The sequence below is a fragment of the Mobula birostris genome, chromosome 2 (assembly GCF_030028105.1).
Source record: "Mobula birostris isolate sMobBir1 chromosome 2, sMobBir1.hap1, whole genome shotgun sequence".
NCBI lineage: Eukaryota > Metazoa > Chordata > Chondrichthyes > Myliobatiformes > Myliobatidae > Mobula > Mobula birostris.
The window spans coordinates 231,757,629-231,776,076 of NC_092371.1; the positions used below are offsets into that span (position 1 = coordinate 231,757,629).

At 41.7% G+C, this 18,448-nt stretch overlaps 1 protein-coding gene across 12 annotated transcripts in view; it reads left to right on the forward strand.

The window, feature by feature from the left end:
• Positions 1 to 18,448, forward strand: part of fam184ab (family with sequence similarity 184 member Ab) — a 179,956-nt gene that overhangs the window by 135,344 nt on the left and 26,164 nt on the right. For 10 of the 12 annotated variants that reach the window (XM_072251592.1, XM_072251591.1, XM_072251598.1 and 7 more), the window contains exons 12-13: positions 1,200 to 1,327; positions 13,246 to 13,430. In XM_072251592.1, coding sequence (XP_072107693.1) covers positions 1,200 to 1,327; positions 13,246 to 13,430 — 313 coding nt within the window. The remainder of the gene's footprint in view (positions 1 to 1,199; positions 1,328 to 13,245; positions 13,431 to 18,448) is intronic. The other 2 variants (XM_072251593.1, XM_072251596.1) reach the window with 1 other exon arrangement.

Below are 18,448 nucleotides of genomic sequence, written 5' to 3' on the forward strand. Positions count from 1 at the left end.
AGCTGCATCATTACCTCGCGACTCTTAAACTCTATCCCTCGACTTATGAAAGCTAACACCCCATAAGCTTTCTTAACTACCCTATCTACCTGTCAGGCAACTTTCAGCGATCTGTGGACATGTACCTCCAGATCCCTCTGCTCCTCCACACTACCAAGTATACTTTGTACTCTGCCTTGGAGTTTGTCCTTCCAAAGTGTACCACCTCACACTTCTCCAGGTTGAACTCCATCTGCCACTTCTCAGCCCACTTCTGCATCCTATCAACGTCTCTCTGCAATCTTTGACAATCCTCTACACTATCTACAACACCACCAGCCTTTGTGTCGTCTGTAAACTTGCCAACCCACCGTTCTACCCCCACATCCAGGTCATTAGTAAAGATATTTGTTTAGCATAATGCCCCAGTAAAAAAAAACAGTTGATACACTATTAAAATAAAAGGGGAGGAGTGTACTGTATTGCCTACATTATAATAAGAGACTACTTCATGTTTTAGCAACACATCGTTGTATGAGCTATTAGGCGCGTATTGATCTGTATGTGTGTGCTGAGTTCGGTTTCTGCCAGTAAAGAACCATGAACCTTAGCTCCCGTCTCCAGTGTTTTTATTAATAGCATTGTCATGTAACCAGGCCACATACATAACAATGAGGAAGATTTTTTTTACTGAGATGATGGTTAAAGTCTGGAAATGCACTGTCTGAGAAAGAAGTGGAAACAGGTTCTGTCACAGCATTTAGGACCCATCTGAGTGACAGCACTTGAATTGCCAAGGCATTATAATTAAGTACTGATAAATGGGATGAGTGTAGATAGGATAGATATTCAGCATAGTCATTGTGGCTGAAGGGTCGCATATAAAGTTTAGATTTGCAGCTTTTTGATACTCTGATGTTAAATGGTTTACAGAAATTCTTTGTATAGATAAAGAGGGCCCAAATGCTGTAACTATTTTCTGTAATGAGGGTTTTCTGTTCTGTTTGGGCTCCTTTAAGCAATAGTTACTTGAGTGTTATCACTTCAAACATGGGAGCACATGTAAGAGTACATTTATGTATTTTATTAAATGTAAGATACCAATGCTACAGATAGACATTCTGGAATATATATCCCCTATACAATTAGTACTTATGATTAACTGTCAAATTATCAGAAGCAGTTACAATTACTAAAGATATTTTGTATTGTCTTGCTAGCTGCGTCTTGTGCAGATCTCAACTACAAGCATTCTGTAGCAATGGAACAACTGAAACAAAATCACCAGCAGGAAATGGCAACTGCAAGAATGGAATTAGAACGTGCTATTGAGCTGCGCAGACAAGAGGTCAGGTAGTTTAATGTTCGGTTTATTGTTTTACAGAACGAAAACATGAATAGACATTGTGTACCATTATTCAACAGTTCATCTATTTGCCCTAAATACTGAGTCATAGAAAATAGAACAGTACAGCACAGTTCTGATCCTTGGGACCAGGATTTTGTTCCAACCAATAAAAAACCTACTCTATTATCAATGTAACCTTTCCCTACTACATAGCCCATACCCTCCAGTTTTCTTGATTCCATGTGCCTATTTAAGAGTTTCTTAACAGTCCCTATTGTATCAGCCTCTCCAACCACCCCCCCCTCCCCCAGCAGTGCGTTCTAGGCACCAACCACTCTCTGTATAAAAGAAACCTACCTCTAAAATCTCACCTGACATTTATAAACACAAAATACTCTGCAGATGCTGGAGTCAAAGCAACACTCACAACACGCTGGAGGAACTCAGCAGGTTGGGCAGCATCCGTGGAAATGATCAGTCAACGTTTCGGGCTGGAACCCTTCATCAGGACTGAAGAGGGAAGGGGTAGAGGCCCTATAAAGAAGGTGGGGCGAGGGGGCGAAGGAGAAGGCTGGAAGGTTCCAGGTGAAAAACCAGTAAGAGGAAAGATGAAGGGGTGGGGGTGGGGAAGCAGGAAAGGGTAAGAAGGAAAAGGGGAAAGCCCAATGGGTAGTAGAAGGAGGCAGAACCAAAAGGGAGGTAGTGGGCAGCTGGGGGAGGGAGCAGAGTGACACTGGGATAGGGGGAGGGAGGGGGAGGGAATTACCGGAAGTTGGAGAATTCGATGTTCATACCAAGGGGCTGGAAACTACCCAGATGGTATAAGAGGTGTTGCTCTTCCAACCTGAGTTTAGCCTCATCATGGCAGTAGAGGAGGCCATGTATAGACATATCTAAATGGGAATGTGAAGCAGAGTTGAAGTGGGTGGCAACCGGAAGATCCTGTCTGTTGTGGCAGATGCAGTGAGGTGCTCAACAAAGCGGTCCCCCAATCTGTGTCGGGTTTCACCGATGTGGAGGAGGCCGCACCGGATGCAATAGATGACCCCAACAGACTCACAAGTGAAGTGTTGCCTCACCTGGAAGGACTGTTTGGGGCCCTGAATGGTGGCAAGAGAGGAGGTGTACGCTTACAGGGATAAGTGCCGGGTGGGAGAGCCGTGGGGAGGGACGTGTGGACCAGGGAGTCGCGGAGGAAACGATCCCTGTGGAAAGCAGAGAGGGGTGGAGAAGGAAAGATGTGCTTAGTAGTAAGGTCCTGTTGAAGGTGACGGAAGTTGTGGAGGATAATGTGCTGGATCTGGAGGCTGGTGGGGTGGTAGGTGAGGACAAGGGGAACTCTGTCCCTGTTGTGACAGGAGGATGGGGTGAGGGCCGAAGTGCGGGAAATGGAGGAGATGCGGGTAAGCGCATCATTGATGAAGGCAGAAGGGAAACCGCGATCCTTAAAGAAAGAGGATACTTAAGATGTCCTGGAACGGAAAGCCTCATCCTGGGAGCAGATGCAGCGGAGACGGAGGAACTGAGAATAGGGAATGGCATTTTTGCATGTGGCAGGGTGGGAAGAGGTATAGTCAAGGTAGTTATGAGAGTCAGTGGGTTTGTAGAAGATGTCCGTGGACAGTCTGTCTCCTGAGATGGAGACCGAGATCGAGAAAGGGGAGAGAAGTGTCCGAGATGGACCAGGTGAATTTGAGGGCTGGGTGGAAGTTTGAAGTAAAGTCGTTGAAATTGACGAGCTCAGCATGGATGCAGGAAGCAGCACCAATGTAGTCGTCAATGTAGCGAAGGGAAAGTTGGGGAGCAGTACCAGTATAGACTTGGAGCATAGACTGTTCCACATAACCGACCAAGAGGCAGGCATAGCTGGGGCCCATTTGAATGCCCATAGCTACACCCTTGGTCTGAAGAAAGTGGGAAGAGCCAAAAGAGAAGTTATTGAGTGTGAGTACTAGTTCCACTAACTGAAGGAGGGTAGTGGTGGTGGGGAACTGGTGAGGTCTATTGTCCAGAAAGTAGCGGAGGGCTTTAAGGCCTTTTTGATGGGGAATGGAAGTGTATAGGGATTGGACATCCATAGTGAAAATGAAGCGGTCGGGACCGGGGAACTGGAAGTTATTGAAGAGGTGGAGGGCATGGGATGTATCCCGGATGTAGGTGGTGAGGGACTGAACTATGGGTGACAAAATGGAGTCCAGGTAGGCAGATACAAGTCCGGTGGGACAGGAGCAGGCAGAAACTATGGGTCTACCAGGACAGTCAGGCTTGTGGATCTTGGGGAGGAGGTAAAACCGAGCAGTGCGTGGTGTGGGAATTATGAGTTTTGTGGCTGAGGATGGAAGGTCTCTGGAGTTGATAAGGGTGGTGATGGTACAGGAGACAATGGTTTGATGTTTTTTGGTGGGGTCCTGTTCCAGGGGTAAGTAAGAAGAGGTGTCAGAGAGCTGCCGTTTGGCCTCAGTGAGGTAGAGGTCCGTCCGCCAGACTACTACGGCACCACCTTTGTCTGCGGGTTTTATAGTGAGGTTGGGATTAGTGCGGAGAGAGTGGAGGGCAGTGCGTTCAGAAGGTGTGAGGTTAGAACAGGAGAGAGGAGTGGTGAAGTTGAGACAGTTGATGTCTCAGTGACAGTTGGAGATGAAAAGATTGAATGCAGTTCGAAGGCCCGGGCGGGCTGTCCAGGACATGGCCTCCTCTACTGCCATGGTGAGGCTAAGCTCAGGTTGGAGGAGCAACACCTCTTATACCGTCTGGGTAGTCTCCAGCCACTTGGTATGAACATCGAATTCTCCAACTTCTGGTAATTCCCTCCCCCTCCCTTCCCTATCCCAGTGTCACTCTGCCCCCCTCCCCCAGCTGCGCACTACCTCCCTTTTGGTTCCATCTCCTTCTACTACCCATTGGGCTTTCTCCTTTTCCTTCTTCACCTTTCCTGCCTATCACCTCCCTGCTTCCCGTCCCCCACCCCTTTAACTTTCCCCTTACTGGTTTTTCACCAGGAACCTTCCCTCCTTCTCCTTCCCATCCTCCCCCACCTTCTTTATAGGGCCTCTACCCCTTCCCTCTTCAGTCTTGTTGAAGGGTTCCGGCCCGAAACGTTGACTGATCGTTTCCACGGATGCTGCCCGACCTGCTGAGTTCCTCCAGCATGGTGTGCGTGTTCTCCTAAACTTTGCTCCTTTTCAGTTTAAACAGATGCCCTCAGGTATTGGTCATGGTCACCCTAGAGGAAAAAAAATTACTTTTGTCCACTCGATGCATCTCATAATTTTATATACCTATATCATGTCACCTGTCATCCCCCTTCACTCCAAAGAAAATGTTCTTGCTCGCTCAAACTTTCCTCAGCAGATATGTTCTCTAATCCAGGCAGCATCCTGGCCATACCTTTTCTGCATCCTCTTTAAAGCTTCCACATCCTTGCGAAAAAGAGGTGATCAGAACTGGACTCCCAAGTGTGGTCTAACCAGATTTTTACAGAGCTGCCACATTATCTTGCAAGTCTTGACTCAATCTCCCAACTAATGAAGGCCAATACACTATACACCTTCTTAACTACTCAACTACTCTATCAACTTGCATGGCAACTTTTAGGGAACCCAGGATTCTTCTGTTCCTCCAAATTGCTGAGAATCTTGCCATTAACCTTGTACTCTTAACTGCAAGTTTGATCATGCAAAGTGTATCACTTCACACTTATTCAGATTAAACTCCATCTTTCATATCTCCATCCAGCTCTACATCTTGTCTCTATCCTGTTGTTAATTATGACATTTCTGAACACTATCCATAACATCACCAGCTTTCATGTCATTCATAAACTTGCCCATCCTTCCACTTGATCAAGTCATTTATAAAAATCACAAAGAGTAGCAGTTCCAGAACAAATCCTTGTATAGCACCAATAATCACCAATCTCCAGGCTGACAGAATATGTTTCATCTACTGCCACTCTTTTCTTTCTGTAGGCAAGACCATTCTGAAACCATTCAGCCAAGTTTCCATGGAAACAATGCCTCATGACTTTCTGGATGAGCCTACCATGTGGATCCTTGTCAGACACCTCATTAAAGTCCATTAACACAAAATCCACCAGTCTACATTCATCAGTTTATTTTGTCACCTCCTCGAAGAACCTGGTCAGACTCTTAAGTCATATCCTGTTCCTCACAAAGCCATTCTGATTATCCTGAAACGTATTTTGTTTCTTCAGATGCTTGTAAATCCTGTTGTAAAGAATCCTCTTTATTAGTTTACCACCACTGACATAAGACTCAATGGTATATAATTTCCAGGATTATTCCTATTATTTTAACAAGGGAACAGTATTTGCTATTCACCAATCCTCTTGTACTATCACTGTGGCCAGGGAGGATGCAAAGGTTATCGTTAATACCCAGCAACCTCTTCACTCTCTTCCAATAGTAACCTGTGGAGTTGTAGAATCATTGAGAAATACAGCACAGAACAGGCCCTTTGGCCCATGCAGCCCATGCCAAAACCATTTAAACTGCCTACTCCCATCAGCCTGCACCGGACCATAGCTCTCCATATTCCTACTATCCGTATACATATCAAAACTTCTCTTAAATGTTGAAATCGAGCTTGCATATATCACTTATGCTGGCAGCTTTTTCCACACTCTCAGGACCCTCATGTTCCCCTTAAACTTCTCACTTTTCACCTTTAACACACCCAACCCCAGTAGAAAAAAAACCTGCTTGCTTTTACCCTATCTATACCCCTCATAACTTTGTATACCTCTATGAAATCTCCTCTCGATCTTCTACATTCTAAAGAATATATTCAATCTTTCCTTATAATTCAGGTCTTCCAGGCACAGCAACATCCTTGTAAATTTTCTCTGCACACTTTCAACCTTGTTTACATCTTTCCTGTCGGTAGTGACCAAAACTGTACACAATACACCAAATTAGGCCTCATCAACTTGTACAACTTCAACATAACATCCTATCTCCTATGCTCAATACATTCATTTATTAAAGCCAATGTGCCAAAAGCTTTCATTGTGACCCTATCTATTGTTACCCCACTTTCAATGAATTATGGACCTGTATTCCGAGATCCCACACTCCTCAGTGCCCTACCATTCACTGTGTAAGACCTACCTTGGTTAGTCTTACCAAAGTGTGAAACCTCACACTTGCCTGTATTCAATTCCATGTGCCATTTTTTTCAGCCCACTTTTCCAACTGATGCAGATCCCTCTGTAAGCCATGATTGCCTTCCTCACTGTTCACTACATCCTAATGGGATATCCTAATGTTTTTCAGAAGTTCCAACCCTGCCTCTTTCTTAACCTTGACATGCTCCAGCATATTACCCTGTTTCATGCTGACTTCACATTTGCCAAAGTCTCTCTTCCTGGTGAACACTGAAGCAAAGTAGTCATTAAGGACCTTGCTGCCTCCTCTGCCACCAGATACATGTTTTCCCCCTTTTATCCCTGAGTGGTCCTACCCTTATTTTAATCATCCTCTGTTCTTCATGAATGTGTAGAATGCCCTGCAATTTTCCTTAAACCTAGTCGCCGATGCCTTCTGAAGCTCCCTTTTAGCCCTCCCGTCCCTTTCTAGCTTTCCTAAGTCCCTTCTTAAGCTTCATCCTGGCTACCTTATAACTCTTAAGAAACAGGTCTGATGTTTGCTTTCGAAATTTTAAGTATACTTCCTTCTTGACTAAATTTTGCATTCTTTTGTAACCATGGTTTCTTCACCCTACCTTCCATTTCTTGTCTCAGTGGGACAAAACTATTCAGAATCCTATGCAAATACTCCCAAGCAGCATTCATATTTCTGCACTGATATAGTTCCAAATTGGGTTCAAGTAATATTCCTTTAATAGGGAATGTAACCTATTATTTTCTGTGAAGGTAAAGTTTTATTAGCAGTGCCAAAGTGAGTAAATGTATAGTTTAAGATTTCATTCATATCTATATTAGCTTATCTGCAATTTTGGCTATTCTCCATGCCTGCTGCTATTGATGCACCACTTTCTCCAATCATAGTGGAGAACTGCACCCATTTCTAGTCCTATTCAGCATTGCTGTACTCAATTAATTAAAGGAGATTTGTTTAGTAAACATACTTTTCCATTTTAACTTGAAGTATGTGATAAGATTTTATCTGTTTCTTCCCTGCTTATGGAGATAAGTTTAAGAATTCAGTGCTGGGAATTGCAAATATTGTGAAACCTACCTTCAGATATTGCTTATCTAGTTTGTCCCTGCTTCACTTGACCTGATCTATAATTCACAAAGGCCTTCTCCCAATCAACATAGATTTCTTTTTCCTTTGAAGTAGCTGATATTTACTTCATATCCCTGTAATTTATGACTTTGATTGAATTTGCACTATCTTTTTACGTGATGTCTTTTTAAACATCAGATTCCTTCAGAATTGAAGATGCTGAATATTTATTAGAATTGCCTGAATTTTGTTTAAAATTATCCATTATGCAATTGGGAATTATTTCAATTAAATTAATTCAATTAAATTGGGAATTATTTCAATTAAGCTATGTGATTTATGACAGCAGTTTTACATAAACCTTAATTTATATTAAATATTTTAGAATGTATATTAAATTGTTATGTCTTTAAACAATTATATAGCAAAAGCATAAAAAACACAAGAGATTCTGCTGGAAATTCCCATAGCTATCTTGACTATACCCTTTCTCACCCTTTCTCCTGGAAGAAAGGCTATTCCCTTTTCTCTGTTCCTTCGTCTCCGCCGCATCTGTTACCAGGATGAGGCTTTTCTTCCAGGACATCAAAGATGTCTTCCTTCCTCAAAAAAAAATGGGATTTTCTTTCTTCTACCATTGATTTTGCTTTCATACACATCTCCTCAATTTCCCAGACATCCGTGCTCACTCCATCTTCATACTGCCTTAACAGGAATAAGGTTCCACTTGTCCTCACCCCATGAGCCCATGAGCCCGAGCCCCTGCATCCAACACGTTATTCACCGCAAGTTCCACTATCTTCAACAGAATTCTACCACCGAACACATCTTTACCTCCCCTACCCCACTCAACAAGGATCGCTCCCTCTGTGATTTCCTTGTGCATTTGCCCCTCCCTCCTGTCACATAACCTTGCAAGCAAGGGAATGTAAGCTAGCCTATATTATCATAAAGGATATTAAAGGTTTCTTCAGATATGTAAAGAGTAAAGCAGAAGCGAGGGTAGATATCGGATCATTGGAAAATGAGGCTGGAGAGGTAGTAATGTGGAAGCAAGGAAATAGTGGATTAGCCATGATGTACAAAGGATGTAGAAAATCTAGTAAGAAGTAAAGAAAAGCTTACAAAAGGTTCAAGAAACTAGGTACTATGAGAACTCTAGAAAATTACAAGGGTGTCAGGAAGCAGCTCAAAAATGAAATTAGGACAGCTAGAAGGAGCCATGAGGAGGCCTTGGTGAGCAGGATTAAGGAAAACTCCAAATATGTGAAGAGCAAGAAGATGAGCTGTGGGAGAATAGGACCAATCGGGAGCGATAGTGGAAACATGTTTGGAACTGGAGGAAGTAGCGAAGGTACTCAATGAATACTTTGCTTCAGAATTCACCAGTGAAAAGAACCTTGGCAATTGTGGAGATGACGTAACAGTGGACTGAAATGCTTGAGTGTATAGACATTAAGAAAGAGGATGCGCTGGACATTTTGAAAGGTATTAATTTAGACAGCGAGACCAAACAAGATATACCCCAGGCTACTGTAGGAAGCGAGAAAGGAGATTGCTGAGCCTCTGGTGATGATCTTTGCATCATCAATAGAGACGGGAGATGTACCAGAGGACTGGAAGGTTGCAAACATTGTTCCCTTGTTCAAGAGAAGGAGTAGAGATAACCCAGGAAATCATAGACTAGTGAGTCTTACTTCAGAGGTGGACAAGTTGTTGCAGAAAATCCTGACAGGCAAGATTTATGAACATTTGGAGAGACATAATATGATTAGGGGTAGTCAGCTTTGTCAAGGGTCATCATGTCTACGAACCCGAAGGCATGTGAGGCTCATTCAGAAAATAATGAGGCAGGGGATCCAAGGAGACCTTGCTTTGTGGATCCAGAATTGGCTTGCCCACAGAAGGCAAAGGGTGGTTGTAGTTAGATCGTATTCTGCATGGAAGATGGTGACTAGTGGTGTTCTGCAGGGATTTGTTCTGGGACCCCTCCTCTTTGTGATTTTTTTTTTAATATAAATGATCTGGGTGAGGAAGCAGAAGGGTCAGTTAGTAAGTTTGCTGATGACACAAAGTTGGGGGTGTTATGGATAGTCTGGAGGGTTGTCAACTGGAAAGGTTACAGCACGACATTGATAGGATGCAGAACTAGGCTGAGAAATGGCAGATGGACTTCAACCCAGATAAGTGTGAAGTGGTTCATTTCGGTAGGTCAAATTTGAAGACAGAATATAATATTAATGGTAAGACTCTTGGCAGGGTGGAGGATTTGCGAGATCTTGGGGTCCGTGTCCATAGGACACTCGAAGTTGCTGCGCAGGTTGACAATGTTGTTAAGAAGGCGTATGGTGTGTTGGCCTCCATCAGCCATGGGATTGAGTTCAAAAGCCGTGGGGCAATGTTCCAGCTATATAAGACCTTAGTTAGAAATGAAGGATGAGAGGTGACCTGACAGAGGGGTATAAGATGATGAGAGGCATTGATCATGTGGATAGTCAGAGGCTTTTTCTGAGGACTGAAATGGCTAACATGAGGGGACATAGTTTTAAAGTGCTTGGAAGTAGGTACAAGGGGAATGTCAGAAGTAAGTTTTTCACACCGAGTGGTGGGTGCGTGGAATCCACTGCCAGCAACAGTGGTAGGGGCAGATATAATGGGGTCTTTTAAGAGATTCTTAGATAGGTATATGGAGCTTAGAAAAATAGAGGGCTACATGGTAGGGAAATTCTAGTCAGTTTCTAGAGTAGGTTACATGGTCAGCACAACATTGTGGACCGAAAGGCCTGTAATGGCTATAGATTTCTATGTTCTATGTAACTGAATAAGTATTTTGCATCAGTCTTCACCGTGGAGAACATTTAGCAGTATGCCAGAAGTTCAGGTGTGTCAGGGGGTGGGAGTGGGGGCAGAAGTGATTGCAGTTGCTATTACTCAGGAGAAGGTTCTTGAGAAGCTGAGAAGTCTAAAGGTTGATGTGTCACCTGGACCAGCTGAAGAGATTGTGGAGACATTTGTAATGGTCTTTCAAGAATCACTCGATTTTGGCATGGTTCTGGAGAACTGGAAAATTGCAAATGTCACTCCCTCTTCAAGAAGGGAGGGAGGCACAAGAAAAGAAATAATAGGCCAGATAGCCTGACCTCAGTGGTTGAGAAGATGTTGGATTTGAATGTTAAGGATGACATCTCAGGGTACTTGGAGACACATGATAAAATAGGCCATAGTCAGTCTGGTTTCTTTGAGGGGAAATATTGCCTGACACATCTGTTGAAATTTTTTGAGGAAATAACAAGCAGGATAGATGAAGCAGAATTGATGGATGTTGTGTACTTTGATTTTCAGAAGGCTTTTGACAAGGTGTCAACGTGAGGCTACTAAACAAAATCAGTATCAGGTTTATTATCACTGGCATGTGACATGAAATTGCCCATGGTATTACAGGAACAATACTAGTATGCATAGAGGATTGGCTGATTGGCAGGTGGTAAAGAGGGGAAATAAAGGGAGCTTTTTGTGATTGGCTGCTGGTGACTAGTGGTGTCCATGATGGTTGGTGTTGGGTCTTTTTACATTACGCGTCAAAAATATGTATGATGGAATTGAAGGCTTTGTGCCAAGTTTGCAGATGATACAAAGATAGATGGAGGGGCAGTTAGTGTTGAAGGAGCAGGGATGCTGCAGAAGGACTTAGACCAGGGGTTCTCAACTTGGGGTCCACAGGCCCCTTGCTTAATGGTACTGATCAATGGCATAAAAAAGGCTGGGAACCCCTGACTTAGACAGGCTAGGAGAATGGGCAAAGGAGTGGTAGATGAAATACAGTGTCGGGGAGTGTATGGTCATGCACTTTGATAGATGAAATGAAAGGGTTGACTATTTTCTGAATGGAGAGAAAGTACAAAAAAATGAGGAACAAAGGGAGTTGGGAGTCCATGCGCTGGATTCCCTAAAGGTTAATTTGCAGATTGAGTCAGTGGTGAGAAATGCAAATGCATTGGTTGCATTCATTTTTAAGGAGATTGGAATGTAAAAGCAAGGATGTAATGCTGACAACTTATGAGGACTAGTGAGGCCTCTCTTGGAATACTGTGAGCAGTTTTAGACCCTTTATCTAAGAAAGGATGTGCTGACGTTGGTGAGGGTTCAGAAGAGGTTCATGAGAATGATCCTGGGAAGGCAAAGGTTTGATGGCTCTGGGCCTGTACTCACTGGGATTTTGAAGAATAGGGGGTGGGAATTTCATTCAAACCTATCAAATGTCACAAAGCCCAGATAGTCAGATGTGGAGAGGATCTTTCCTATAGTGGGGGAGTCTGGAACCAGAAGCGCAGCCTCAGAATAGAGGGAGGACTATTTAGAACAGAGATGAGGAGGAATTCCTTTAACCAGAGGGTGGTGAATCTGTGGAATTTGTTGTCACAGGGAGCTGTGGTGGCCAGGTCACTGGGTGTGTTAAGTGCATTTTTGATCAATTAGTATTTGAAAGGTTGCAGGCAGAAGGCAGGAGAATGGGATTGAGAAAGAAAATGGATTAGTCATGATGAAATGGTGGAGCAGAATCGAGGAGCCGAATGGCCTAATTCTACTTCTATGTCTTTTATGGTCTTATGGTATAATTTTTGTAAATGTCTCAATCTTCCTATGATTCAAGCGTATCATTTTCAGACATTTTTATTGTGAAGCAACATCAACTTAACCACAACCGACAATGTCCTAAAGTATAAAGCTTCTTTTTTCTTTTCTTTTGATTCAAGCATATCATCTATATTATCAATAGTACCATCCTTTCGGACTAAAAGAAAATGTCTCGTATTTCCATTCAAATGTAGGCAAATTGTCACATTGTGGAATTCAAAGATTAGTGACAATCTTCCGAGTTTCTGAGCTTGTTCTTGTCCAAGTTGGTGCCAAGGGGAAAAATATATTGATTGCAGGATACCATTGGCATTTAGTGGCTGCCATAATTCAAATTATGTCATGGTTTGGACAAAAGATCTGAAATGATTGAATAAGGAAACAAAAACTGCAGTAGCTGGAGATCCAAATTAAAAATCTGATTATTCCAGAAATATAAAATAAGTCTGGCAGCATTTGTACAGCGAGGACCAAAGTTAATGTTTCAGCTTGTTGATCTTTAATCAGAATTGGGAACAAGATAAGTTATCACATAAAAAATGTATTAATATACATTAATACATTTAAATGTATTAAAAAATGTGTTAATTTGAGGGGTGGGTGAGATTCAGATTCCAAACTGAACCTTTTTTAATTGTAAAGTTTAAGATTTGATTAATTTCTAAAATTAGCCCACCTCTGTCTTTCTATATATTACGTAATATTTTGTTTATGGGAATTTAATGACTTTTGTGCACTTTGTTACAAATAAATGTCTTTCTTTCTTTAACTCTCGGATCCTTGTGCCAATTGAGTTACTGTGATATGGATTGCTATCTTTGGGAAGGGCCTGTTGAAAAAAAATTAAATAAGTATTCATAACTGATGTGCATTACCCTTGTGCATTTCTTTTTGGAAGGAATTGAAAATTAAAGCTTCGTAGTCGGATCTCTCAAATCAATGTGCAATCTGTGATTAGACGAAACAAGCTGTGTGGTTTCTATGGTTGAGTTTCCTTTTGGGAGCACATTTCATTAAATTGCTCCTTTCTCTCCTTCTTGAATACCAATTTATGAGATTCTTTTGACAATCTAGAAGAAGGAGCTACTGAGCAGAATATCGGATTTGCAAGAAGAAGTACGCCACCGTGAGCAACGTGTAAAGGAAATGGACGAGGAGAACCGAACTATGCATGAAAACATAAACACCTTGACCAAAGAGCTTGAGTATAAAGGAAATGAAGTTCTTAAAGTACGAAGTGAAGTCAACCAGAAAATTAGGTAAACAGAGTAACTTTTGAAAAGAAAATAGGCTGCATATTTTAACTCTTTCATTGCGTGTCAGCTCAATATTAGTTAGCATTAGAATGGGCAAATCTTTTTGAATGTTTTTCACATTTTAATAATTGCATCATGATCAACACATAAAAATATAATTTGAGAAGATGAAGGAAAATTGATTTGTATTTGTTGAAGAGTTACATTTGGAAAGAGCTCTACTTCCTCTTTGTTGTGAACCTGTTCAATTCATGGTTTCTTCCTACTCTGTGTCACTGGTAGGGGTGCTGTCACACAGCTCTGGTGACCGATGTTCAATCTTGGCTTCTAGTACTGTCTGTGTCTAGTTTTCCCTTTCTCCCTGTGTATTTCCCTTGGATACTCTGATTCCTTCCCCAATCTTTAGGATGCGAGCTTATAGATTATGTGGCCTTTGTAAATTGCTTCTTAGATGCAACTGTGTGGTAGAATCTGCTTAGATTTGATGAAACTATGAAGTATAGGTCATTGGTAAAACTATTAGGCAAATTTTATTGCTCTGTGAACCAACATAGAGTCAAGGAGCTGAAATGGTCTTTATATTTCATATGGAAATAAAGATCAAACTCTCAGAACAGTGGTTACTTGAAGTTTGTTCCTTTGTGATTTTCCTTGCAGTATTACATGTTGAGTACCACTTATCCAAAATTCAAAAACCTCTGAAATCCAAATTTTTTTTTGAGTGCTGACAAATCGAAAATTCCACAAGTCACTGAGAAGGTTTCCAGGCAATGCATAGTCTCTGCGCACAGTTTGGAGAAGTGACCCCAAATATATAATATAAGGTAATTGTGAATATTCAGCAGGCTAGCTGCAGAAATTTAAGAGGAATGGCATTAATTTTTTTTAAAGACTTGAAGTGATAAAGCATCTGCTGATCATGAAGCAACAGAGAAATTCATTGATACTTGTTACATACACCTGTTAGGGTGCATTCTCTACCAAGCTTGTCACTGATGAAAATCAAACACACTGAATGGCTATATCAGTACATTTATATAATGAACAAGTGTAAAACAAAGACTGCTTACAAGTAGCACATAAATTCAGAGTTGGAAAATATTGATCCCAGGCTAGCTCATTATATATTCTAAAATCCAAAAAAAATTTGAAATCCGAAATACTTCTGGCCCCAAACGTTTTGGATAAGGGGTACTCAACCTGTATGTCAATCAACTGAAAATTAATAGAAAATTTTACAATAAGTTATTTGTTGTGAATTTGAATTGAATTGAATTTCAGTGAAAAGAAGAGCAATTGTGCATGTTTATGAATTCTGTTCCCTCTTGAAAGTTTCAAAAAAAAACAAGATATGCTGCGCCTTCGATATATTCCTCAGAGTCTATTTATTGGTGAGGTGTGAGCCTTGATAGCAAATGTTAACAAGCTTTTTGACTTGAAGAAACATCACAGCAAATTACACCCCATTACACAATGGAGAGCATTAATTCACGAGGTGATAAAGTCATGTGCAACTTTGTAATTACTCTAGAAGCTACAAACCTCTGAAATGTGGTGTAGATAATGATTGAACTGGCTAGGAGAATATAAGCACATTGAATGGAAAAGTGGATGAAGGTTAATGGAGTAAAGAGTTGTCTGTTACACTTCAGTAGGGAAAATCAAGAAAGACAATCAGAATATTTTATAAATTGTCTAGAAATAAAAAGAGATCTGATAGTGTTTGAACAAAAAAATTTCAAAGGTTGAAAAGAAGGACAAGTTGAGAAGAATTCAACTAACTGCCAAAAATATGGCTACATCCATGAATAAAAATTATGCAGTAGTTGTTATAATGTGAAATGCAATGCCTGAGATTGTCTTGTAGGTAGCTTCAGTTATAACTTTCAATAGACAAGTGCTTTAAAGGGACACAAAGAAAGAATAGAGAAGAGAAGATGCTGTTGGACAATCGGCCTTTCAAAGAACTAGTGAAAGTATGATTAAGTTATTGACTTTTGCTTTATCATTGTATATTTCTATACTCTCTTACTGCTTTCCAAAGTGACGGCCTCCAGCAAATGTATATTGAGGACAGACAAGAACAGACACTGCCATATAATTATTTTTCCCTTCATACCCCTTACATTTAGACCATAAGACCTTGGAGCAAAACTAGACCATTTGGCCCATCGAGATTGCTCCATCATTCCATTCCATCATGGCTGATTTATTATCCATCTCAATCCCATTCTCCTGGCTTCTCCCCACAACTTTTGATGCCCTTACTAATCAAAAAACTTTCTACCACTGTTTTAAATATACCCAATGATTTGGCCTGCACAGCCATCTGTAGCATGGAATTCCACAAATTCACCACCTTCTGGCTAAAGAAATTTTTCCTCGTCTCTATTCTAAGTGGACATCCCTCAATTTTGAGGTTGTGGTCCTCTGGTTCTAGAAACCCCCCCCCCCCCACCATTAGGGAACATCCTATCCCACATCCACTGTATTCAGACCTTTCAATGTTTAATAGGTTTCAATGAGGTCCTCCTCAATCTTCTAAACTCCAACACGCACAGGCCCAGAGCCATGAAATGCTCCTCATATATTAACATTTCATTCCTTGGATCATTCTTGTGAACCTCCTCTGGACACTCTCTAATGTCAGCACGTCCTTTCTTAGATAAGGGGCTCAAAACTGCACACAGTACTCTAAGTGCAGTCTGGCCAGTGCCTTATAAAGCCACAGCATTACATCCTTGCTTTTGTATTCTAGTACTCTCAAAATGAAAGCTAACATTGCATTTGCTTTCCTTACCATGGACTCGACCTGCAAGTTAACCTTTAGGGAATCCAACATGAGGACTCTGAAGTCCCTCTGCGGCTTTGATTTTTGAATTTTCTCCTCATTTATAAAATAGTCCACACCTTTATTCCTTCTGCCAAAGTGTATGGTCGTGCACTTCCCTACATTATATTCTATCTGCCACTTCTTTGTCCATTCCCCCAATCTGTCTTTTGTCTTCTGCCGACACCTGTCTTCCTCAATACTACCTAGCCTTCCACCTATCTTTGTATTGTCTGCAAACTTAGCCACAGAGCCATTAATTCTTTCATCCATACAATGTAAAAAGAAGTGGTCCCAGCACTGACCTCAGCCGAATACCATTGGTCACCAGCAGCCAGCCAGAAAAAGCTCCCTTTATTCCCATTCTTTGCCTCTTGTCAGCTAGCCAGTCTTCTATCCCTTCTAGTACCTTTCATGTAATACCCTGGGCTTTTATTTTGTTAAGCGGTGACAGCTTATCAAAGACCTTCTGAAAACCCACTAAACAACATTCACTGACTCTCCTTTGTCTGTCCTGCCTCTTAGTTCCTCAAAGAATTCCAACAGGTTTGTCAGACAAGATTTCCCTTTTGGAAACCATGCTGACTATTTTCTCATGTGCCTCCAAGTACCCCGAAATCTACTCCTTAATAGTATACTCCAGTATCTTTCCAATCAAGTCAGGCTAGCTGGCCTATAACTTGCTTTCTCTGCCTCCCTCCCTCCCTCCCTTCTTAAAGGGTAGAGTGCCATTTTCAATTTTCCAGTCCTCAGGAACCATTCCAGCATCTAGTGACTCTTGAAAGTTAATTACTAGTGCTTCCACAGTCTCCTCAACTTCATCATTCAGAAACCAGGGGTGTAGTCCATCTCATCCTGGTAACTTATCTACCTTCAGCTTCCCAAACACCTTCTCCTTAGTAATAGTAATTTTTCCTTCTGCCCCTGATACTCTTACATTTCTGGCATTCTGCTAGTGTCCTTTACAGTGAAGAATGTCACAAAATACGTTAAACCTTATATTCCGTCTGGGTAGCCTCCAACCTGATGGCATGAACATTGACCTCTAACCTGCTAATACCCCACCTCCCCCTCGTACCCCATCTGTTATTTATTTTTATACACACATTCTTTCTCTCACTCTCCTTTTTCTCCCTCTCCCTCTGACTATACCCCTTGCCCATCCTCTGGGTTCCCCCCCCCTTGTCTTTCTCCCCAGACCTCCTGTCCCATGATCCTCTCGTATCCCCTTTGTCAATCACCTGTCCAGCTTTTGGCTCCATCCCTCCCCCTCCTGTCTTCTCCTATCATTTTGGATCTCCCCCTCCCCCTCCCACTTTCAAATCTCTTACTAACTCTTCCTTCAGTTAGTCCTGACAAAGGGTCTCGGCCTGAAACGTCGACTGTACCTCTTCCTAGAGATGCTGCCTGGCCTGCTGCGTTCACCAGCAACTTTGATGTGTGTTGCTTGAATTTCCAGCATCTGCAGAATTCCTGTTGTTCCTCCAAAATTTCTTTGTCCCCCATTACTACCTCCCTGGCATCATTTTCCAAATCTCTGATATCCACTCTTCTTTTATTCTTTATATGTCTGAAAATACTTTTTGTAATCAGGGTCATTACATAACACTCAATCCAGAGTTGCCAGTCTCCTTGTTGGCTCAACCACAAGCTGCTCTAAAAAGCCATCTTGTGTGCATCCTACAAATTCCCTCTCTTGGGATCCAGCATCAACTGGTTTTTCCCAATCTACTTGCATATTGAAATCCTGCATGATTATTGCAACATTGCCCTTTTTACTTGTCTTCTCTATCTCCCATTGTAATTTTTAGTCCACATCCTGTTGTATGGAGACCTGTATATAACTTCTATCAGTTTTTCTTTAACCTTGCAGTTTTCTTAACTCTACCCACAAAGATTCTATATCTTCTGAACCTCTTCCTAAGGATTTGATTTCATTTTTTGCCAAAAGAGCCACACCTCATCTGTCTACCTGCCAGTTCTTACAATACAATGTGTATCCTTGGATGTTAAGCTTCCAACTATGATCTTCGTTCAGCACAACTCTGAGATGCCTCTGATTTCTGAAAACAATTGCAGCACATTATAAATGATTTAATAGTCGGCCGGTGGTGTAGTGACATCCAAATCGGACTTCGAGGCGAGCAGTACCATGTTTGAATCCAGCCCGCTCTTTGCACACTTTCTGTCC